Genomic DNA, 25,721 nt, shown 5'->3' on the forward strand with positions numbered 1-25,721 from the left:
TTCAGAATAGCTACAGCTGGCCTGACGTAGACCAGCTAAGTGGTTTCTGACAGCAACCCATGCATAATAATTAGCAGTTTTTGGAGCAGATTTTCTCACCCCCTTTACCTTGGGACTCACAACACTGCATATTGTTGATCGCTTCCTGCTCGATCACTCCTGGTGCCATTTATGAGCTTGTGATCAGGCCTTTGATGGGCTGCTTCAGGTGTGGCAGATCACCAACTAATGACTAATCTTTTAAGAAAAAAAAACCCATCCCAGATCATATATTTTTGGAAAATTTTGTACACCTAGACATGTGTTAGTTTGAATTTTAATCATTATCATGATTTTAACTTTGCATATAATATAAGTGAATTTCCCTGTTTCCAGCTTTTCCCCCAAACAGCTGCAAATGGTACAAATGGCGCAGAAGTGCACCAGGTGTTTAATTCTTGCTAATTTCCTGACCAATGATTTGTTGTAGAGACCATTAAAAGCTTAATGTTTTGCAATTTTGGGCTTGGCCCTTTTTTTATGCCCATGAGTGTATATAAAACTATGTTAATGTAATTAATTTACACAATTCTAATTTGGTATGTTTTTTTAATGGCACATTTATAACGGATTTGATGTTTTTAGTGTTTTTAATATATTGTATATCACCGTTGTTTTTTTTGGTTCCTGGGCAGTAAGTGTTATTTCCTGATTGCTTATGTCTCAAAAGTATAGAAAATGGCTATTATTACCCACAAACTTTGCTTTTGTGTCCAGGACAGTGATATTTTGAAATGTACCTATTTTCCAGAACACTCCAGATAGATTCAGTGCTGAGTAAACTTGGAGTAACTTATAGAACTTTCTAGAACTTTCCAGTAATATAAATAGTAGTATAAATACAGGGGCCTTAAGCCCACCAGTTCAGTTTAGTTCCAGCTGCCTAAGTGGATACATATCTGCATTTTTCTGAGATGGCATCAAGAGGCTGCAAGCATCCGGCAGATGCATTTTGCTATGTCTGCGGCCAATTTATCAAGACAAGAGTGAGAAAGTACTCTGTGGAAGCATCTGCTAAGATGTGTGAGGCCTACAAGGCATATTTCGGCATGCCTGTCGAGGATCAAGACAAACCCTGGGCACCTCATTTCACCTGCGAGCACTGCAAAAAAAAACTCTGGAAGGTAAGATGGACAATTGTTGCTCGGAATTTTATAATATTTGTTAATTTTTTAAATTGTAGAAGTTTTTAATTTTAAAATGTTTTACAATTTTCAATGTTATTGAAAAAATATATCATATATGAAAAATGTTGCTAGAATCTCTTACACATTAGTCATGGGTGAAATAAATGTATTTTTGTAGGATGGTACAGAGGGGAAAAGAGATACACGAAGTTTGCTATCCCAAGAATTTTGCAGGAACCCACTGACCACTCAAGCAACTGCTACTTCTACATGGTGGACCCTTCCAAACGTCGGACTGGCAAGATGCTATCAAGTATCCGGACCTTCCTTCATCCATCGCCCCGGTGCCACACTGCCATGAGCTCCCCGTACCCACTCCTCCGGAGAGAGAGCAGCCTTCTTTAGAAGAGAGTGAGGAAGACATTGTAGATACAGATGACAATTTCAGAGGTGGAGCTGAGGAGAGAAACCCATACTACCCCAACCAAAAAGACCTCAAAGACTTGATTAGAGAACTTGGTCTCACCAAGTCCAATGCCGAGCTTTTGACATCTAGGCTCAAGCAGTGGAACTTGTTGGATGAAAGTGTGCAAGTCGCAGATCAGAGGAAGCGTCACCAACATTTATCCAGCTTCTTCACCCATCAAGATGGGCTCTGCTTCTGCCACAATATAACCAGTCTATTCGAGGCAATCGGAATCGCCTGTAACCAGAATGAATGGCGCCTCTTCATTGACAGCTCATCCAGGAGCCACAAAGCCGTGCTGCTCCAAAACGGTAACAAGTACCCGTCTCTTCCCCTGACTCACTCAGTGCACCTCAAAGAGGATTACAACAGCATCAAGACCTTGCTGGACACCTTGAAGTATGATGAAGTACATTTGGGGGCTGATTCGTGAGAGTGATTTACAGTATAATCATAAATCTCGAAAAACTACTCGCTTCTAAATCTTTAGTAGTCATTTTTGTATTGCTTTAGTATAAATACATGTTAATTTGGATTCATATGTTGTTTTTTTCTGACTTTGTGAACGAAAAGACACATTCGCCCGTTTTCTCGTTGGAAATAGGTAAATTTCAACATATCACTGTCCTGGTCACAAAAGCAAAGTTTGTGGGTAATAATAGCCATTTTCTATACTTTTGAGGCATAAGCAATTAGGAAATAACACTTACTACCCAGGAACAAAAATTGTGTTACATAGTGTATTCACAAGCATTTCAGAATGCCTTGAGTCAGAGCAATATAGTGTTGTAAAGACAGCAGAGGGTGCTCTATCTGCTCTGTAATACTACTGAGTTGAATGGACGGAAGAGGCCGCTCTATCTGCTCTGTAATACTAATGAGTTGAACGGACAAAAGAGGGCACTCTATCTGCTCTATAGTAATACTGAGTTGAACAGACAAAAGAGGGCACTCTATCTGCTCTGTAATACTATTGAGTTGAATGGACAGCAGAGGGCGCCCTCTCTGCTCTGTAGTAATACTGAGTTGAATGGACAGCAGAGGGCGCTCTATCTGCTCTATAGTAATACAGAGTTGAACGGACAGCAGAGGGTGCTCTATCTGCTCTGTAATACTACTGAGTTCAACGGACAGCAGAGGTCGCCCTCTCTGCTCTGTAGTAATACAGAGTTGAACGGACAGCAGAGGGCGCTCTATCTGCTCTATAGTAATACAGAGTTGAACGGACAGCAGAGGGTGCTCTATCTGCTCTGTAATACTACTGAGTTCAACGGACAGCAGAGGTCGCCCTCTCTGCTCTGTAGTAATACAGAGTTGAACGGACAGAAGAGGGCACTCTATCTGCTCTGTAATACTATTGAGTTGAATGGACAGCAGAGGGCACTCTATCTGCTCTGTAGTAATACAGAATTGAACGGACAGCAGAGGGTGCTCTATCTGCTCTGTAGTAATACAGAATTGAACGGACAGCAGAGGGTGCTCTATCTGCTCTGTAGTAATACCGATTTGAACGGACAGCAGAGGGCACTCTATCTGCTCTGTAATACTATTGCGTTGAATGGACAGCAGAGGGCACTCTATCTGCTCTGTAGTAATACAGAGTTGAACGGACAGAAGAGGGCACTCTATCTGCTCTGTAATACTATTGAGTTGAATGGACAGCAGAGGGCGCCCTCTCTGCTCTGTAGTAATACAAAGTTGAACAGACAGCAGAGGGTGCTCTATCTGCTCTGTAGTAATACCGATTTGAACGGACAGCAGAGGGCACTCTATCTGCTCTGTAATACTATTGCGTTGAATGGACAGCAGAGGGCACTCTATCTGCTCTGTAATACTATTGCGTTGAATGGACAGCAGAGGGCGCCCTCTCTGCTCTGTAGTAATACCGATTTGAACGGACAGCAGAGGGCACTCTATCTGCTCTTGTAATATTGAGTTGAATGGACAGCAGAGGGCACTCTATCTGCTCTGTAATACTATTGCGTTGAATGGACAGCAGAGGGCGCCCTCTCTGCTCTGTAGTAATACTGATTTGAACGGACAGCAGAGGGCACTCTATCTGCTCTTGTAATATTGAGTTGAATGGACAGCAGAGGGCACTCTATCTGCTCTGTAATACTATTGCATTGAATGGACAGCAGAGGGCGCCCTCTCTGCTCTGTAGTAATACCGATTTGAACGGACAGCAGATGGCACTCTTTCTGCTCTTGTAATATTGAGTTGAATGGACAGCAGAGGGCACTCTATCTGCTCTGTAATACTATTGCGTTGAATGGACAGCAGAGGGCGCCCTCTCTGCTCTGTAATACTATTGCGTTGAATGGACAGCAGAGGGCACCCTCTCTGCTCTGTAATACTATTGCGTTGAATGGACAGCAGAGGGCACTCTATCTGCTCTTGTAATATTGAGTTGAATGGACAGCAGAGGGTGCTCTATCTGCTCTGTAGTAATACCGATTTGAACGGACAGAAGAAGTCACTCTATCTGCTCTTGTAATATTGAGTTGAATGGACAGAAGAGGGCACTCTATCTGCTCTGTAATACTATTGCGTTGAATGGACAGCAGAGGGCGCCCTCTCTGCTCTGTAATACTATTGCGTTGAATGGACAGCAGAGGGCGCTCTATCTGCTCTTGTAATATTGAGTTGAATGGACAGCAGAGGGTGCTCTATCTGCTCTTGTAATATTGAGTTGAATGGACAGCAGAGGGTGCTCTATCTGCTCTGTAGTAATACCGATTTGAACGGACAGCAGAGGGCACTCTATCTGCTCTGTAATACTATTGCGTTGAATGGACAGCAGAGGGCACTCTATCTGCTCTGTAGTAATACAGAGTTGAACGGACAGAAGAGGGCACTCTATCTGCTCTGTAATACTATTGAGTTGAATGGACAGCAGAGGGCGCCCTCTCTGCTCTGTAGTAATACAAAGTTGAACAGACAGCAGAGGGTGCTCTATCTGCTCTGTAGTAATACAAAGTTGAACAGACAGCAGAGGGTGCTCTATCTGCTCTGTAGTAATACCGATTTGAACGGACAGCAGAAGGCACTCTATCTGCTCTTGTAATATTGAGTTGAATGGACAGCAGAGGGCACTCTATCTGCTCTGTAATATTGAGTTGAATGGACAGCAGAGGGCACTCTATCTGCTCTTGTAATATTGAGTTGAATGGACAGCAGAGGGCACTCTATCTGCTCTGTAGTAATACTGAGCTGAACAGGCAGGTCGTGTTTAACAGACAGCAGAGGTTGCTCTATATGCAACATCCGACGCATGCTCAGTAGGATCTTCATGTTTGAAGCCGCACAATGGGCGGAGATCACTCCTGTTTCCTTCCAAATACCAACTGATCATCAACCCACGGGAAAACGGTGACCGCTTAGAGGGTTTTGAGCGATGTGCCAGGTACGTTCGTTATCAAACGAGCTTTTAACAACCCATATCACTAGTTGCATTCTGACTCTGCTTGTTGTAGCTGAGCTTTGCATTTACTGTCAATGAAAACAGTTTGTTGCATGCAGTAATATCAACAGCATGCGCTACTGCATGCATTCCAACAGTCATGCATGCAAAGGGACCGTTATATTCTGAAAGCTGAGTTGCATTGTTTAATGGTGTAAATTATAATGTTATGGAAGTGTTTCCGTCTTACATTCATTATTTAATGACTTTAGCTAATGAAACTAAATCGGTAAACTCTCGTTTCAGCAATCACAAAGTAGTTTTGTTTCTGAGATGCAAGGGACATTATGTATATGTTTTATGCATTAAGTTATGTATATAGTTTAAATGAGTGAATACTGAGCTAGTTTAAATGTTATGAGAATGTATGTAATGTATGTACATACAGTATAAGTATGTACTGTATATTATCTAGATAAATCTAGAAAGAGATCTGAAAATTGTAAAAATTGTCTGTATTATATTGATCTACCTTTAGGTATTTTATTGATCCCGTTTTGGGATTTTGGGGGGCATTAGCAGCCAGACAATAACAACACATTATTATACAATAACGACAGGAGATTAGAACAAGCATGTATTATACACAATGAATACACAGTATATGCTATACAAATATAGCCCACATCATTTGGGAAATAAACAAACAAACATTACACATCAATTTTCAAAGTATGCATAGTGTTGTATTATATTTATGTATTTATTGCACAGTGATTCAGGGTAATGAATGATTGTCATATGCCATGGTATTTACATGATACTCCAAGGTACTTCAGAGTACTATTGTTTCACCATGGTAAATGTCCGAAACATTGTATTGCTATGTTTTTGCATGGTATTTTTGTCACTGTTGTCAAGATACAGTATGTGTAGCAGCTGAATGTCATGTTTAAACAAATGCACTGTGCTAAACAACTGCTCACTGAAATTAAACACTGCTAAAGTTAGATTAACAATCACAACAGCTGCTTAATTAATGCTTAATGAGAGAACTGTTACTGTAAATGTCTTTAAATATCACTGTTTTATGTTCTCATGTAACACTGTGACAAAATGCATGTTCCAACAATAATGTGGGTCTTTTGCATGTGTATTACTAGCAAAAAGTACTATGGTTGTATTTTTTAACCTGAGGTTATTAAACATGTAATTAATGAAGTCACTGCTAAATAACTACTGTATATAATACACAGTGTATACTATAGGCCTTTATGTTTAATTCTATGCTAGTCTTTAAGGTCGCCTTGATATGTTGACATGCATCCAGTATTTTGTTGAGTGATCATTAAATCTTTGTGGTTTTTATTTTGTAATACTAATAATAACTATTTTAATTTGCATTGTGTAATCCAGATCCACAAGTCCTACAAGCATAATGGACTGGGCCTTTGATAAGACTTCCCTGTGAAAGGATTACACCAGGAGTCTTTGATCTGTTTGCCATAATATGATATAGTCAACTCATGTTGCACCATTGCCATCTCTATACCTGCATTCATACCCACAGCGATCGATCACCTCCCCTCTGCATACTGTTTTAGGATTAACCCAAATAAAAAATCCACGACCACAGCATCACAGGCTGTTCTCTGCCTAGTGTTTGTGTTTTTATGTGTTGTTCTGAACGCCGGTCCATTGCGGCTCAGACTTCACAAAATCATGGAACCCAACATGGAGTACATTGTCACGCAGGTGACGCAGAAAGAGGTCGGACGACGGTTTCAAGTGGGACCAGAAATCATAGACTACATCCTGGACAGACAGAAGTCACATGATCTGGAACATGATCAGACGAAGTTGGACACGATGGTGGACAGTCTAGCAACCTCGTGGGTCAACGCAAGTAATTTCAAGGTGAGGACTTTTGCTATGTCATGCACATTATCTTGAAGGAGACCTCCTTGTTATGATGGAGCAGCTGAATGACCTCCTTGCTTCAGGGAGAGTTGTAGTCGCGATATGGGAGCAATTGTACATCGTTCTATTAAATGCTGCCAGCAGGAGATGCCGCAGAATCGTTTTTTTTATTTAATGAGGGCTGAAATGGCTGCTATGCCCATACGCCACCAGCTTCCGTATACCTGGGAGCACTTGCACAAATGGTCAAAACGCATCATCATTTTGATTTTGCTTCCATCGCCTTAATGCACATTTTGATTATTGCGAAACTCTAGCGCGTAAAAAAATGTTTACGCTTTTTTTGGTGAGTTTATGCGCATATCTAGTGTCAAAATAGTTGGATGGAAACCCAGCAATATTCCTTGACTGTTATTTAAGCTTCCCATTGAACATTTTGTTTAAGAATATAGAGCACAGCAGTCGGGTTTCGGAAGTAAAAATCACATTAATTTTTTCCATAGGGGAATTGTTTTTTAATTTCCTTATAAACTTTAAAAGACAGACCTACCATGTGCTCTGAGGTTGTTATTTGACAGTATTTGCTTCTGTTGAAGCCATCACTCCATGTTATTTAAAATTATTAAAAATCATGTTAAATAACAGAATTCTTGATGAACAACTACACTACGCATGATCCTAAAGAGAAAGATCCACCAATCAGACAATCGCTGCGAACAAAGCACACCAAAAGTGCTCTGCAGCGACTGCCACTCCCATGATGCACTGTGAATGACGCAATAGATTCATTCTCCCTACACTTCCGCAACCAAGATGGCTAAAAAATGGGCGAGCACTGTTGCAATCTTTTAAATGGAATTGTTGAATGCTTGATTCTGATTGGCTGACACACGTTTCAAGGGTTTTTTGATTAATTATTATTTGAAGTAGTTCCAGTTTTGTTGACCGCTTTACATTTGCTTAAATCACTTTTCTACATTTCCTTTTGAATTGTTGAGAAGTTTCGAAAAGGTAACAGCACTGTTTTTAAACAATACTTAATTGGTTGCATGAGGAAATAGTTCTACACACAAGAGTGTTTTAGGGATGAAAACCTGAAAAATATCATGTTCAAATGTACATACACTGGCAGCCAAAAGTTTGGAATAATGTACAGATTTTGCTCTTATGGAAAGAAATTGGTACTTTTATTCACCAAAGTGGCATTCAACTGATCACAATCAGGACATTAATAACATGAAAAGTTATTATTACAATTTGAAGAAATGTTCAGAACTTCTTAAACTACTTCAAAGAGTTCTCATTAAAAAATCCTCCACGTGCAGCAATGACAGCTTTGCAGATCCTTGTTATTCTAGCTGTCAGTTTGTCCAGATACTCAGGTGACATTTCACCCCACACTTCCTGTAGCACTTGCCATAGATGTGGCTGTCTTGTCGGGCACTTCTCACGCACCTTACAGTCTAGCTGATCCCACAAAAGCTCAATGGGGTTAAGATCCATAACACTCTTTTCCAATTATCTGTTGTCCAATGTCTGTGTGTCTTTGCCCACTCTAACCTTTTGTTTTTGTTTTTCTGTTTCAAAAGTGGCTTTTTCTTTGCAATTCTTCCCATAAGGCCTGCACCCCTGAGTCTTCTCTTTACTGTTGTACATGAAACTGGTGTTGAGCGGGTAGAATTCAATGAAGCTGTCAGCTGAGGACATGTGAGGCGTCTATTTCTCAAACTAGAGACTCTGATGTACTTATCCTCTTGTTTAGTTGTATATCTGGTCTTCCACATCTCTTTCTGTCCTTGTTAGAGCCAGTTGTCCTTTGTGTTTGAAGACTGTAGTGTACACCTTTGTATGAAATCTTCATTCATCTCAAAACAATGATTGACTGATGAGTTTCTTTTGTGCCATTTTTTATCTAATATTGACCTTAAGAGATGCCAGTCTATTGCATACTGTGGCAACTCAAAAACAAACACAAAGACAATGTTAAGCTTCATTTAACGAACCAAATAGCTTTCAGCTGTGTTTGATATAATGGCAAGTGATTTTCTATTACCAAATTAGTAATTTAGCATGATTACTCAAGGATAAGGTGTTGGAGTGATGGCTACTGTCTAGATTTGATCAAAAATGATTTTTATCAAATAGTGATGGTGCTGTTTTTTACATCAGTAATGTCCTGACTATACTTTGTGATCAGCTGAATGCCACTTTGGAGAATTAAAGTACCAATTTCCTTCCGAAACAGCATAATCTGTACATTAAACTTTCGGCCGCCAGTGTTTGGTCATATAAATTCCTATAAGTGTAATAGTTCACCTTGGACCGTTCTGCTTTAAATTACCACCTTATGTGAGCATTGAAGGTGAAGTTTGTAATTTCTGCACCACTAGTGGCACCAAACAGAATTGCAAAAATAATGACCAGTTTCACTCCCTGCTAATGTCGGCCAGACAGGTAGTCCCGCCCCAAACTCCCACCATTTGTTAAGCTAGTGTTATTTTGTGCCAAGTCAGGTCGCAATTCCATGGCACAGAAAAGACATTTCACCTTTAGTGTGCATTTATTTATTTATTTATATTTCACAACACTGCTAGGTGCAACTCTTTCAAACGTCTCAGTTTGAATTGTGGAATGTTGTCACAGTGGAAATGATTGTTGATTTGAAGGATGATAAAAGCGTTTGTCAGGAAGGAGAGTGTGTCACTCCCATTCAGGCTTGAGTTTTGACAATATTTCTCGTTTGATGCCGTTCTGTTCAAGTGGAAATTCTGGTTTATAATTTTAAAAGGCAACAGTTTTGGGTGGGGTTTTTTTTTTTCAGTGATAAAATCAGTGATCTGAGAGAGTAAATCTGAACTCTACTGTCTAGACGTGATGGAAAGAGTTGTTTGGAAAGCGAGTATGATACATGAGCTAGAAAATGCATTAGGATGCTTTTTGAATTTGGCAGTGACTCCTATAATGTGGCTTTGTGTTTTTTAGTGTTGGAGTAGTTCACCAAAAAATTAAAAATAAGGCATTACTTGAGCTTGTGTCGTGGCAGACCTGTATGCTGTTATTGTTTCAATGGAATACAAATGTAGAAATATTTTTGAAGAATCGTTACAGCTCCTAAAACAATGCTCAAAGTCTGTCATGTCTGTCTCCAAAAATGAAAAAAAAAATTGGGTCTATTACTCACACAGAACTATACTGTAACGGATGGCTTCAGAAGACTTAAAATATAGCCCATATGTCATATGGACTACTTTTATGATGCTTATATGGTGCTTTTTTCCTTTTTAGAGCTTTTCTGTCTTTCATTTTGTGAGCTAAATTAGATCTAATGGGACAGTTTCAAGGTAATGCATCAAACTCAATAAAATCTATTATTTTAGCAGTGTACACGTGGATGCATCCACATAATCATGGAAGTTTTGATGGCTGTGTGTTTGAGAGTCTGTTGCTTCAAACTACAGCGTTAAACTGTAAACGAATGATTATTCAGCATCGGTCACTGCAGCTGCTTCTGCTGGTATATGAACGTTTTCTCTGAACATCTGCTGCTAGATTTCACATATGACAAGTCTGTAACTAAACACATCTGAACAGCAACTGAAAAATGTTCCACTGTAAGTAACAGTCATATGATAAATAGATTGTCAAAGACATTGAAAAGTTTCAAGAAACGTAGTTTTTTAGTATTCTGAAGAAAATGTGACTTTTCGACAATTTTATTGATGCTTCCATCACGATGATGTTCAAGTAAAAGTGATAACTTGTGAGGTTGAATTTGTGTCTTGTGTACAGCTCATTTAGTGGTCCTGTGCATTTATGAAATCAGTATTTATATTCTCAGCACACCACAAGCACAGCTGGACTTGAGTTGTTATTTTACAGACACTACTTCCTGTCAGTGAGCAGCTTTCTGAAAGATGTCTGTTGGATTTGTGACAATACAAAAATGTCCCTCCTGGATCTGCAGTGATCAAATGAAATATTTTGAAATAAATGCATAGTATGAAAAATTCAGTGCTTTCTTTGATTGTTGAGTGTCCTGAGGTTCTGCGTGTGCATTAGCATGTTTAAGTGCTAACAGATCGCCACACGTACTACTTGGTATTCAAGATCAGTGCTAGACAGCACACTCATGTCACCTTGAATGAGAATACTGTCGACTACAGTCTTATGTCTAAATCAGTGGCTCTTAGTTGGTTTGACATTTGTACCCAGGTTTGTTACTGAAACAGTAACGCAAGAGGTCGCACAATCCAGCTCCATCTAGCTTGTATACATGCTAATCGGACCACAATTGGTGCTCCGAAAGAGAAAGGTGACAAGGGACGTATTTTTTACCCGCCGTATTTGTCCTTTGGTCACATATTACGTAATTGTCATGTATACTTGGACAGACAGATGAAGATTGTAGCTCAACTATATGCAAAAACCCACTTTAGCTCGATTAGAACGGAGCATGTAAATGCACTGATTGTTTGTATCATTCCACGTCTGTGTTCGCGGCGTTCCATAAAGGGATGTCATTCTGTGCATTGCTTGGTGACATGCAACAGTTGATCCTGTTTTAGCTTTGTTGGAATTAGTTTTGTTAGCGGAGCAAAAAATAGACAAAATATCTGGCCATATTGTGCGTAACTTAATATCAGTGTCGGATTTAGGCATGGGCGACATGGGCAGTTGCCCAGGGTGGCATTTTGTGGGGGGGCAGCCCCCCCCCTCCGGTCAACAACTCATTTCTCATTTACAATCTCATTTCTGAAAGAGTCATGAACTGTGTCCCAAATGACACACTATACACTATGCTTTTGGCCATGTAGTGTATGAATTTTTAAAGTGTAGTATCATCCCAATTGGAACACTAATGTTTTTTACTACATGGAAACATTCGCTGTTTTTCAGCTGACGGAATTGACGTTTCAAACACACGCGATGAGTTGCCGCTAGCTTATGCATGTTAGCCAAACTCAGTTCAACACAGAGATCTGAAATATTGTACATATTCACTCAGCGTGGGGTGATGGTAACATTTGTAAGGTGCTGTCTCCACCATAGTTAAGCTAGCTGCCACATTCACCATTAACGACATTGTTTTGTCAGGTCAGCGTAGTGGCCAATGTCGCAGATTTGTCGACTGAGGCAGAACACTGTATCCTCCCAGACATGGATGGGTTAAGTCGTTGCGCACCATCTCCAGGACGCAAGCGGGATCCGAGTTGGGGTGGCGAGTGGGGTGGCAAAGATCATTTTTAGGGTGGCAGCTGCCACCCCATGCCACCCTTCTGGCCCAGCCCCTGCTTTTGACCACACTTATTATTATTTTGTCTCTGTAGTAGTCTTAGCTCTTAACAGAGATTTTAAGAGTGTTTGTGGCATCACTTTGTTCTTCGCACCTCTACAGTCCTTTAGCAAACATTTGACAGCACAAAAACGCCTGAGCTGCGGCAGCCAATCAGAACGCTCATCCCACAGCTGTCCTGGAAACCCAGTGTTTCTGGTGAGAGTAATCACCCCACTCACGGTAATGAGGACAGGGGTCCCACCACAGCACGGGGACTTCTTATTTTACCTCACACACGCACACACACACGCGCAGAGTCAGCGATCATTTGTGTGTCTGTCTACCTTGAACACTTTGTTTAAACATGCACATAAAACCAATATTTAAAAACAAATAATGACTTGTTTTTCATAATTTCGATTTAATGCTCAAGTTAAAAATAGGACATTGGAAAAATAGCCATGGGACACTGAGCGTTTTGATTATTTGATTTCACTAATATATGGCTTGAATATTTGATTGGCACCTATGGGTGGGCCTGAAACGCCCCTTTCTTCTGATTGGTCAACCTGCACCGTCGTCTTCTCAGTGCTGTGAGACAGAATAAAAGTTCTCTGCTGTTTAATTGTTCAGATAAATTAGTCTCGGTTGATATTAAATTCTTTACCATTTATTCTCCAAATCTCACCATGTTTATTGCAGCTGAGCTATCTCTCTCATCAAGTAGCCAGATTGATCAGACAGCCCTACACATAGACCTGCTGTCTTTGACGTTGCTCCTGTTTGAAAAGGCATGGTTTTAAATGGGATGATGAAAATAACCATACATTCATAACACTATTGAAGCATATGCCTACATTGCAAAGACATATAGGCTTACATTTAACTGCGGGGTAAAGTTAATTTAGGTTCAGTATTCGTTGGATATTCGCCTTATTTTCACATTCCAAAGGTTGTAGTAAGTTCCCAGTAGACAGACTGACTTACTACAGGTGAGATTTTTACAGCTAGTCAGTCTATCCACTGGGAACTTACTACAAACTTTGGAATGTGAAAATAACATTTTGGTGAATGAGGGCGTGGTCGAACGCCCGTCTGGGGAGAGAGAAAGCTGTAAGGACATCCAACTGAGATGAACTGTGACTAATTACTGTTTCTATGTTCACAGTGAAAGTCGGGGGAGATAAAAGACGGCCCAGTCCTCTTAAAGAGGCAGAGCTGAACCTGAGCACAGTGTGTGTGTTATAGAAGCTTCACTGTCTGGCTGAAAAGCAGCAGTTTTACGTTGGCCGCTGAAAAGTGTTATTTTTGTTTGAGTTGCATTCAGAGTGTGTAAATAAACTCACATGGTTCGCTGAAGCCGTCTCCCGCTTCCTCCGTTTGATGCAAATATGAACATCTGTTACAGTGAATTATTATTTATTTATTTATTTAAATAATCTAATACTGTATTCATATTATTGGACTTACTGTATAAATCTCACTTGTAGTAGCTCAGTCTATTAACTGGCAACCTACTACAACATTTGGAATGTAAAAGTGTACTTTTAATGTTTTAAACTTGCACATCAACTGAATGAGTGATTGACACCGCCTGTGTTTAATAGTGAGTGGAATTTTCAGACGGTCCCTTAAGTACGCTAAGCAATGAAAGCGCATCGGAGCATTTTCAGTCATAATTCTGCAGCCACACCAACTGACAGTTCGAGTGCAGTGTTTTATGTCTGTATATTATAGTTATATACCATTTATATTTATATACCATAACATCAAGCCAAGTTTGCGGAATCTTTGCAAACTTGCCGCCGGCAGAGAGCACGGGTACGAGAAACAGAATATCCCAAAAATATCGAACCTAAAACTAACTTTACCTTGCTCTGGGAGCTTAGGTGTGAGGGACTTGCTCATCATGGAAATTATGCTAAAAGAAGTTCATGAATGCTCATCTCTCAAAAGCTCGACCAGTGAATGTACACATAGCCTTCACATTTGTCCGATAATAAAAGGCACACAAAACTGCCGTGTATACGACCCAGTAGGTAAAGGCCACCCATATTCCCATATTCCCATTCAAAAACATGGATGTGGGAATGATCTGAGCTTGAAATTAGTACTCTTCGCTGCCTTGTAAATACTTATTGTCTTATATTAAATATTACATGTAATAATATCTTCCGATGTATTTATTATTATTATTTATCATATGTTATTTACTGTTGTAGCTGTTCTAATTCACTGGCATGAATGCTCATCTGTTTTGGATGCACCCTATGTTAAGTCTTTATATTCCCTGAACCGCATCTTGCATTGTTATTTTCACTGCAATATGTAAAAATTTAAATAAACCGATTCTTTCAATACTTTTTGATGATTTCTCATTTCAGAAACACATGACACACTGATGTCAATTTAAAACGCTTCTCTAAAGCGATCAAACTACAGCTGCCGACTGTAAGTCCACTGTGACGCATGACATGACTCGGGACTGTCCCCGGTTTAGTGACGTCTGGTCACCCTAACTGTGAATGCCAGCCGATTCTCCAGTGCAGCGTGGACCACCAGTGCCCAACTGATCAGCTGCATGGTACCACTTATAAATAAATAAAACAAGTTGTGCAGCACGAAGAAGGATAACTGTGAAAGACATTTGGCTTACAGAGCGAGGGATTAATCTTAATAAACATCTTAATGTGTGTGTGTGAGTGTTGTGTGTGTGCATGTGTATGTGAGTGTTGTGTCTGTGTGGTGTGTGTGTGTGTGTGTGTGTGTGTGAGAGAGAGTGTTGTGTGTGTGTGTGTGCATGTGTGTGTGAGTGTTGTGTGTATCTGTGTTGTGTGTGTGTGTGTGTGTGTTTGTCTGTGTTGTGTGTGTGTGTGTCTGTGAGTGTTTGTGTTTTGTGTGTGTGTGTGTGTGTGTGAATGTTTTTCTGTGTTGGGTGTGTGTTTCTGTGAATGTTGTGTGTGTGTCTGTGAGTGTGTGTGTGTGAATGTTTTTCTGTGTTGGGTGTGTGTTTCTGTGAATGTTTTGTGTGTGTCTGTGAGTGTTTGTCTGTGTCATGTGTGTGTGTGTTGTGTCTGTGAGTGTTTGTGTTGTGTCTGTGAGTGTTTGTCTGTGTTGTGTTTGTCTGTGTTGGGTGTGTCTGTGAGTTTGTCTGTGTTGGGTGTGTGTGTGTGAATGTTTTGTGTGTGTCTGTGAGTGTTTGTCTGTGTTGTGTGTGTGTGTGTGTGTGTGTGTCTGTGAGTAGTTGTGTTGTGTGTGTGTCTGTGAGTGTTTGTCTGTGTTAAGTGTGTGTATCTGTGAGTGTTTGTCTGTGTTGGGTGTGTCTGTGAGTGAGTGTCTGTGTTGGGTGTGTCTGTGAGTGAGTGTCTGTGTTGGGTGTGTGTTTCTGTGAATGTTTTGTGTGTGTCTGTGAGTGTTTGTCTGTGTTGGGTGTGTCTGTGAGTGAGTGTCTGTGTTGGGTGTGTCTGTGAGTGAGTGTCTGTGTTGGGTGTGTGTTTCTGTGAATGTTTTGTGTGTGTCTGTGAGTGTTTGTCTGTGTTGGGTGTGTCTGTGAGTGAGTGTCTGTGTTGGGTGTGTCTGTGAGTGAGTGTCTGTGTTGGGTGTGTGTTTCTGTGAATGTTTTGTGTGTGTCTGTGAAATGTTTTGTGTGTGTCTGTGAGTGTTTGTCTGTGTTGTGTGTGTGTCTGTGAGTGTTTGTCTGTGTTATGTGTGTGTGTCTGTGAGTGTCTGTGTGTGTGTGTGTGTGTGTGTGTGTGTGTGTGTGTCTGTGAGTGTCTGTGTTGTGTGTGTGTGTGTGTGTGTGTGTGAGTGTTTGTCTGTGTTGTGTGTGTCTGTGAGTGTTTGTCTGTGTTGGGTGTGGGTGGTGTGTGTTTGTCTGTATTGTGTGTGTGTGTGTGTGAGTGTTTGTCTGTGTTGTGTGTGTCTGTGAGTGTTTGTCTGTGTTATGTGTGTATGTCTGTGAATGTTTTGTGTGTGTCTGTGAGTGTTTGTCTGTGTTATGTGTGTGTGTCTGTGTTATGTGTTTGTGTCTGTGTTGTGTGTGTGTGTCTGTGAATGTTTTGTGTGTGTCTGTGAGTGTTTGTCTGTGTTATGTGTGTGTGTCTGTGTTATGTGTTTGTGTCTGTGAGTGTTTGTCTGTGTTGTGTGTCTGTGAGTGTTTGTCTGTGTTAGGTGTGGGTGGTGTGTGTTTGTCTGTATTGTGTGTGTGTGTGTGTGAGTGTGTGTCTGTGTTGTGTGTGTCTGTGAGTGTGTGTCTGTGAGTGTTTGTCTGTGTTATGTGTGTGTGTCTGTGTTATGTGTTTGTGTCTGTGAGTGTTTGTCTGTGTTGTGTGTGTGTGTGCGCGCGCGCGCTCTTATCAATCGCTTCACTTGGCAATGAAATCACATGAAGACGAAACCTGTCTGCATTCAGTGAACATTTTACGGTTGTGTGTAGGCGGCACTGTGTCTGACTATTGAGATAGCTCAGCTGCAATAAACATGGCGAGTTTTGGAGAATAAATGGTAAAGAATTTAATATCAACTGAGACTAATTTATCTGAACAATTAAACAGCAGAGAACTTTTATTCTGTCTCACAGCACTGAGAAGACGACGGTGCAGGTTGACCAATCAGAAGAAAGGGGCGTTTCAGGCCCACCCATAGGTGCCAATCAAATATTCAAGCCATATATTAGTGAAATCAAATAATCAAAACGCTCAGTGTCCCATGGCTATTTTTCCAATGTCCTATTTTTAACTTGAGCATTAAATCGAAATTATGTTTTTGTAAACGAATAATGAAATAAGTCGTTTTTGGTTTTTCCGATTTTGAATTCCTAATTGAATATGAAATGAATGATACACGGGTTTTTATCCTGCACTGATTGAACTGCATGTTTTTGTAAAGAACACATATTTCACGGTCACATTCTGTTTTCACAAATGTTGGTCATGGCGTGTGCAGTCTGTTTAGTGGAAAAGTGTGTTAAATCAACTGTCCTGCAGAGGGAGCTGCGGCGTCTTCATTTTATTTTAACATCAACCATAAAATAGGGCCCAAAAATTGCACCATAGCCCAAACTACAAAGTTTAGGTGATGCGAGTTGTGTTGGTTAGGTGTTAGCAGGGATGTTCTCACTAAACGTTCATTGAACAGCCCAATCCACCCCCAGACAAGGAAAGTTAAGTAAACGTCAGCAGCCAATAGCTTCATGAATTGGTGCTGGTGTTTACATTGATGGTAACAGTGCAGTTTTTTAAACATGGCTTTTGATCTGATATGTTTTGCTTGTCTGATTCATTAGGTTTTACTCACATGTAATCAGTGGGTATTCCCCCAAAACTACTCTTATTTTAGTGAATATTTGACAATGAAACGTGGATTTTTGTCCATTACCCATAATCCTTTGCTGCTTGGATTTGCATTCTGTGTCTGACCGGCAAAAAAACAATTTACAGTACGGTTTTGACATCGAAATGCAATGCCACTAAATTTCTAATGTAATGTGAGTGATTGCCATTTTAATAAAAAAATTTAATTTGTATGCTGGTGTAATTATTATTTTTTTTTTTAAGGTGGCACTGCTGGGAATGGATATATTGTCTGCTTTAGTGACGAGACTACAGGAACGCTTCAAAACACAAATAGGAACAGGTAAAACCTTTATAATAAAGTATAAATTACCTTTAAACATTACAAATAAAATGTTAATAATTATAATGGAGACTTTTACACTTTTTGTTTAAATAATATAAAGTTAAGTGTAAAGTTTGTCAGCATAAATTTGCATTTGATTAATATTTATTTATTTTTTTTTAAAGTCTGATTTTCATTGTTTTGCAGATTTTTAGAACAATACAGATGTTAATAATCTCTGATTTAATGGTAATTTGTCGTTTCTCCATCTCTCAGTTCTTCCTAGTTTAATGGATCGTTTAGGCGATTCTAAAGACCAAGTTCGAGACCAAGCGCAAACACTTCTCTTACAAATCATGGACCAATCGGCCAATCCACAGGTGAAACACTCGCTGTGTGCTTCACATTTCATCTACTGGATCTCTTTAAATTGCAATGTGCATTTAAAACAGATAATTATGTTTCTTTCACAGTATGTTTGGGACCGAATGCTGAGTGGATTCAAGCATAAAAACAACAGGACCAGAGAAGCTGTTTGCTTTTGCCTTATTTCCACTCTTAATGTGTACATACCAGTTGAATCACATTTGATTTATAATGTTTTCGTTTTAAAAAGGCTAACTTAACGTTTTTGATGGTTTACAGATATGGAGCCCAAGGGTTAACCCTCAGCAAGATTGTTCCTCATATTTGTAATCTTCTGGGAGACCCCTCGAGTCAGGTAAATGACGTTTGTTTGTTGACAATAGAATTTCGTGACGTCACAGGGACCTTTATATGTTGGTCTTGGGGACCCCCTGCTGGTGAGTGCAGGAACTACTTACAAAAGGCTTTGTTTAAATGGATAGTTCACCCAAAAATGAAAATTCTGCCTTCATTTACTTACTCTCATGTTGTGAGATGACTCGTATGACTTTCTTCTGTGGAGCACAGAAGATGTTTGGCAGAATGACAGTCTTGGTCACACCATACTTCAAAAGTATCTGCTAAATGAGCACATTTACACTGACACTAAATACATGTATATGTTTATCCACAGGTCCGAGACAGTGCAATAAATTGCCTGGTGGAGATTTACAGACATGTGGGTGAGAGAGTGAGGATCGATCTAGGGAAAAAAGGACTCCCACAATCACGGTAATGATATCATTCTGCGCCCATGTACAGAATTTTATAAAACTATGTTTTTTTTTTTTGTTTTTTGTTTTTTATCCTTTTAAATGTAATTAATTAGAAATAAAGTTAGCAACAGATTTATATATAATGTATAATTTAATTTAATTATATATTTATTATATATAATTATATAAATATATGTTTTTATATTTTACAATTTTATGTAATTATATATATATATATATATATATATATATATATATATATATATATATGTATGCAATTGATTTATTATTTTTTTATATACTAATAATATACTAATATTATATTAATATTATTTTTATACTGTGTATACACTAAATATATTTTTCTTATTAACAGAGCACATACCACTTCATAGTTTTAGCTATTTATATTTTATGTATTTTTATAAAATATAATATAAAAGTATATTGTGTAATGTTTAGATACTGTGTATATATATATATATATATATATAATTACATAAAATTGTAAAATATATAAACATGTTTATTTTTAGCAATTTATATTTTATTTAATTAAAAAAGTGAACAACAGAAAAAACATTATTTGTAATAATTTATAAATATTTAATAATTTAATTCTATATATTTTATTTAATAAAAAATAGATCACTTTTTATTTAATTGGTTGGTTTTGTTGTCCTACTTTATTGTATTTTTCTAATTTAAAGAGCACTTACCACGTCATAGGTTTAGCAATTTGTATTGTTAATGTATTTTTATAAACCATAATATATATATATATATATATATATATATATATAAATATAATATAATATAATATATAAAGTATATATATATATATAAACATTTATGAAAAATAAACCTGTATATTTATTTTGAGCAATTTATATTTTAATTAATAAATTAAACAAATTGAGCAACAGAAAAATATTATTTTTAATAATATATATTATTTATAATTATTTATATATGTATCATTTTATTTATTAATTAATTTTAATTTTTTTATTTAATTGATTTGTTTTGCAGTGTATTTTTTCATGTACAGAGCACTTTTTAGTTTTTTGCCATTTTGTTTTAAGTTTTACATTTTTATCACTACTTATTCCTTCTTTGATCTATTTTTTATCTGAACGTGTTTCGTTTAAATGTTGAGTTTGTAAACGAACTTATTTTACTATGAACACAGATAAAACATATTTTACATATTTTGCAATAACTGACCTATAAAACTTTGACTTTGACCCATTCCTCTTTCTTGCAATGTGAGAGACGGCATACAGCAGGGCCTTTACCGTTTCCCCCCCCCCAATGGGGGCGCCAATAGGGATCTTGCCTAGGGTGCCAGAATGGTCTGAAACGGCCCTGGCATACGGTAATAATGTCTTAATAAATATTATCTTTTTGTGTTTTGTTTAGGTTGAATGTGATTTTAAGCAGGTTTGATGAAGCCCAGAGGTCTGGGAATATGATCCTGTCTGCAGGTGAGTGATATAAATCACACATAATCTCTGTAGAAAAGGGTGAAAGACAGCCTTTATGTGCTGTATGAAGTTACTGGGTCATAAATAAAGGTTTCTCTGTGAGATGAGAGAAAGTTTCTTCTCAAACCTGTGTTTGATTTGCATAGGTATGTTTGTGTGTGTATATCTCTCTGGTGAGATTGTTCTCATTGTTAAACCATAGTTTCCTCAATGCCCCAGTTTCTGTGTGTGTGCATGTGTGTGTGTTTGGCTGTTTCATTTGGGAAGGTGGGATGTGGACAGCCCTCATGTGTTTTCTTCAGATTGCTCATATGGATTGTTTTGGGGAATTTTTTAATCATACATCTGCACATGCGACTTCCACCAATAATGTTAGTCAAGGTTTAGAGGCCAGTAGTGAGGGAGGTACTGCAGATGAAAGCAGCGACACTTGTGTGTGTTCAGTCACAAGACGAGAGAGAGAGAGAGAGAGAGAGAGAGAGAGAGAGAGAGAGAGAGAGAGAGAGAGAGAGAGAGATTAATACAAACAACACTCTTGTCATGACAGCAGCCGATGGTAAGAACAGATGAACAGCACTGCAAAACACGGTACATTTTCTGCACTTAGTTCACTGGCTCTAGAGGTGTTTTTCTGGACTGTTGCAGGTGCTTTAAATCTCTGCTGTTTTTTTCTGGGTTTGTTTCTGTGCATTGATGTGATGTGCATTTCAGGATTTCATCTGATAGTTGCCCTTGTTTCTCTTTTGAACGATCTGATGCTTTTTAGGTGTGAGTTTTACTGTCTTCTGCATGTCTACATTTTCTGTATGTTGGGTTTATTCAATTTATCAGCTAAAGGTTAATCCGGCAACATCATTAGCTTATTAATGGTTCTTTAATTGCTTTTTATAAAGTGTTTTTTTGTTGTTGTTTAATGGTCATGTTTTATTTGCTGTCAGGGTGTAATCGTAAGATGTCTTCAGTGCTCTGAAGTATTTATGTTGATTAAAATATTTGATCCTCTGCGTTCCACACGACTGAATTCAGTATTCTAATGTGCGTTCTGTTTTCAAGTTTAAATATAGATATATTTTAAACTAAACTCTCAAATTTATCCTGAAGTTTTTTTTTTTGTTCTTTAGGAGCAAAATTTTCCTGTTAAAACCTTTGACACTCAACCTTGTGTTTCACTTTCACTTTTTGTACTATTAATCCTTGTGTTGAGTTTGTTTTGTGCTAACACATACATATGATTGTTTATAAATCTCTCATATTGCATATGTTATCACAAGATATTGCATTAGACCTTTTTAACAACTTCTTGTTAGTAATTATGACAGGTTTTGTACTCCTTTTTTGAACATATTTTAATATATATATACTTAAAGTAGTCATAATTACTAACAAGAAGTTGTTAAAAAGATCTAATGCAACATCTTGTATATTGCATTATATATATATATATATATATATATATTTATTGATAAAAAGATGAATTGAACTGAGCTTATACTGGGCCTGCAGAAGAAAAAAATATATAATAATTACATGATAAATTAATAACCACTTGCTTGATCTGAACAAATTAGGTGTCATTTTAAAGCCTAGAATCTGGACTTTACAATGCATATAGCTGATCTAATCAATTCTTAAATAATGCTTTTAATTTACTGACAAATAAGAACTGTTTTGTTTTCATCATTTGCACATTTGTTATCACAAGAATTATATTCAGAGTTAGTAAAACTATAAAAAAGTCTCAATTTGAAAAATGCAATGAGCAAATTTGTTTCACTCAGAGGCCAAACTGCAGTGAGTATTAGTTTGTGAAATTCCCGCTGACACATAAATATAATAAACAGGAGTGAAATATACATATAACATATACAATGACATATTGTAATTTACAGCAGATTATCCCGATTCAAACAAGCTCAAACACAACATAATATGATCAGTAGATCTTGAAATATTCCTCAGAGTTTACATGGAAAGACGATGTGTGCGTGAGTGTGTGTGTGTGTGTGCGCATGCATGTCCGAGGACTTTGTGTGTGCAAACACACATCCAGATATGTGCTCATCTAAAGGATTGGGTTGCTCCTGAACACTTAATATTTCTGTATTTTATCTATTCATTTCCAATGGCCGGTCATTTTTGACCGGGAACACAGCAAGGGTAACACAGTGAAATAAAACCAATAAAATGTAAAGAAAGTGGTCCAGTTTTTTTGTGTTTTCAGATACCAAATGTGAACAAAATCCATGAATTTTATTCCAATTGGATTAAGTAAAAAACACAGCGGGTTAAGTCATCATTAAAGCATTTAAAAGTTGTCTTTCTTAGTTATAACAATTGATGCTGGATAAAGTTGTTGCCATCGATAGCTGATGGACTGAATTTGGAAATTTGGGATGGATGACACGTTAGAAAAGACCTTGTAGTTGGCAGTTTGATCATTAAGCTTAAAAATCCCCAGGAAATGGTTTGGCAAACTCAATGTTCGTTATTAAATTTTTTATGTGTTTGGGGTGGGATATATCAAAGGGCTTTTTCTTCTTTTTTTTTGCTGATTTGCTACTTGCTATTGCTAATCATAGGCAGGTGGTATTAGGGCCAAAGTATAGAGTACTTCGGTTTTCTGCTTGCTGGTACTTCTTTCACACAGTACGACACAGCCTTGTTTCTCTAGATATGCAGACAGTCCACGTCTTTGTGCACCGTCTGCACATGCACCTGCGGTTGATTGTGTTAAAAGAAACTGTCACAATCTCATCAACCATATTGCTTTCTTTGAAAGGTTTTTGATTTCGTCAACGATAACGAATATGAGATGAGAAAAACACATCATGACGATAATTGAATGATTTTATTAAAGTATACTGTTGACGAAAATATGATGAGTAAAAAATAATACTGAAAGATATCAACAGTGCCAGATATAAACAGAAGAAGAAACATTTAGAGAAACATCTGTTTATAGAAGAAGATATTAGATAAGGATTCCTCTCATCCAATAATCCAATATGTTGGAGATTTCCCCTCTTGAGCTGAGTGAGTTAAACGCACTGAACACCAGCAAAATGAACCACATTAAAACGCTTTAAAATCACTAAATCCACAACATATATGTAACTTACATCATACACAGTCAATGAAGTGAATAAACGTGTGAATTTGAACTAAGTTATGCACTAGTCATAATATTCGTAACTTGCGGAAAATTAATAACAGTCTCTAAAGCATGAATTCAGAATACCGTAAGATAACTTCTAAAAAGTAGCTAATATTAATACGTCAGTATATTCATTATAAGCTATAATTTCAGGAACAAGGACAATTGTGCAGTTTTTAAAATGTCTTCTATATGTTTAATACATGTTTAAATAAACAAAAAGTTTATCATTTTTTTCTAAATGTTTGAATTTTTTATTAGAGTTTGCTCTGTTACAGTTTGACACATTTTTGCCATTTTGCACATTGTAATCAAGTAAAAGATGTTATTTTCATGGTCTAAAATTAAATGCCATAAAAGTGACTTGTATGAATTAATATGACAGCTAATTTTAAAGGACATTTTCGTCAAAAGACTAAAACTTTGACTAAAACTGTGAAAATCACAAAGTAGTCTTAGTGTGCATGCATCGTATGGGCTCGTGGTCTTAAAAGTGTACTTTGAAATGTTCGAGTGTTTTACCGCGCTCGTGATGTAGCAGAAAGAAAGAAGTATACCCGAGCCTTTTGGAGGAGGGACACTTTCATTCTCATTCTAGAGAGCATTTGATTGGACAAAAATATTTACACTCCCGAGTACAAGATGATGTCATCAATACATTTGGTCCGTTTTCCTGGAAGAAAGAGGCCGTACATTTTAAATGCGTATATGTGCTAAAACATATTTTACTCTATTTTAAGTAGTACACTAGCCAGTAGATGATCTCAAAGCTAACAGACATGAACTAAAAGTGACAACACTCATTTTGAGTTCCTGCGATTTTTAGCATTAATGCTAGTGTTGTTTTAGTTTTTTTACATTTGGAAGCTGTTGTTACAGTTGTGGTAATAAAATGTGAGACAATTACAATTTGTTTTGTTTCATAACAGCAAAAACTAAAAAAATAAGCACCAGTTGCGTCTCAGACGGCCGTGGTTTGTATATTCGGATGAGTTGCTTTTGTTCTGCGTTTCTCAGCTGCCAATTAACATGCCTGCTGTGAATAGAACCCTGTACATGTGAATCACGACCATCAGGGGCACAAAGAGAGACGGGCACTCGACCAAAACTGGCATCAACTTTCACCATTAGAAGTCCAACACGCCTTTGAGATGAAATCTAAAGAAGTTTCATTTAGTTTAACCTCGTTGGCTGCTGTAATACTGTTTTAACTTGACTTCCTGTGCTGGTTTAGGGAGAGTGGGCGCTTGGAAGAGAAACACAGAAGGGATTTTGGTGTGTATCCAGCGTCTTGGGGCATGTATGTGTGTGTTTTACGAGCATGCCTTTTTGAGATCAGCCTACACACAAACACTCACACACAGCAGCGCAGTTTAAAAAATAAGCAGCTTTTGATTGGACACGGCTCAAACAGGGCAATTTTTTGCACTTCTGGTTGGTCCAGCTACTTGACACATAATATGAAATGCTTAAAAAATAGGTTATACTGCACTATAGTTAGAAAGCAACCATTGCTGAAGATCAGTGATTGAATGTTTTTTGTGATTGTTTTGAGTCTAATGCATCGTCTGCAAACCCTCTGATATGGAAGAATGTTTGTGTGAATCTCAGGAAACCTGTCAAGAACATGTTCTCGTCATAATTCAAGATAAAAATAATAATAAAAAAGAAATAAGAAAGTAATGATGATGAGCCTGTTTTAAGGACCATATAAGATTCTTTGCATTGTGACATTAATTTCATGACAAATAATTCTTATTACCTAATGAAATAAATAAAAATAAATAAACACAAATAATGCTAGATTATTTTTTGTTTTTTTTAAAGATTTATTGTTTATAATGAAAAGTAATTCTCCACCATGGTAGTATTTGTTGTATTAAATTTGCACTTTTAATTTATGGTATTTTATGTTTACATTTTACTTTGTTATTTTTCATTTTTGTTGTACTTTAATTTATGTTAATAACCTTTTTAGTTGTACAAATTTTAATAATTTATAGACAAAATGTTCTCTATTTTTATTTTTATTTTATTTTTATTTATTTATTTATTTTTTTTACAAATTATTACAAAATGATTTTACTTTATTGAGACAATAATAAGTGTCATC

The 25,721-nt window shown here is 37.6% G+C and overlaps 1 protein-coding gene and 1 non-coding gene across 2 annotated transcripts in view; one reads left to right on the top strand and one right to left on the bottom strand.

The window, feature by feature from the left end:
• Positions 1 to 4,882: 4,882 nt before the first annotated feature.
• Positions 4,883 to 25,721, top strand: part of LOC127427733 (CLIP-associating protein 1-like) — a 90,212-nt gene continuing 69,373 nt past the window's right edge. Inside the window, exons 1-8 of the mRNA XM_051675522.1 lie at positions 4,883 to 5,038; positions 6,452 to 6,952; positions 17,786 to 17,864; positions 18,123 to 18,226; positions 18,320 to 18,411; positions 18,492 to 18,567; positions 18,886 to 18,983; positions 20,390 to 20,454. Coding sequence (XP_051531482.1) covers positions 6,758 to 6,952; positions 17,786 to 17,864; positions 18,123 to 18,226; positions 18,320 to 18,411; positions 18,492 to 18,567; positions 18,886 to 18,983; positions 20,390 to 20,454 — 709 coding nt within the window. The 5' untranslated portion in view covers positions 4,883 to 5,038; positions 6,452 to 6,757. The remainder of the gene's footprint in view (positions 5,039 to 6,451; positions 6,953 to 17,785; positions 17,865 to 18,122; positions 18,227 to 18,319; positions 18,412 to 18,491; positions 18,568 to 18,885; positions 18,984 to 20,389; positions 20,455 to 25,721) is intronic.
• On the bottom strand, positions 17,263 to 17,393 carry LOC127428392 (U4atac minor spliceosomal RNA). Its single transcript, XR_007895103.1, has one exon. It is a non-coding gene; the product is annotated as a U4atac minor spliceosomal RNA (small nuclear RNA).

This window comes from Myxocyprinus asiaticus, chromosome 37 (genome assembly GCF_019703515.2).
Source record: "Myxocyprinus asiaticus isolate MX2 ecotype Aquarium Trade chromosome 37, UBuf_Myxa_2, whole genome shotgun sequence".
NCBI lineage: Eukaryota > Metazoa > Chordata > Actinopteri > Cypriniformes > Catostomidae > Myxocyprinus > Myxocyprinus asiaticus.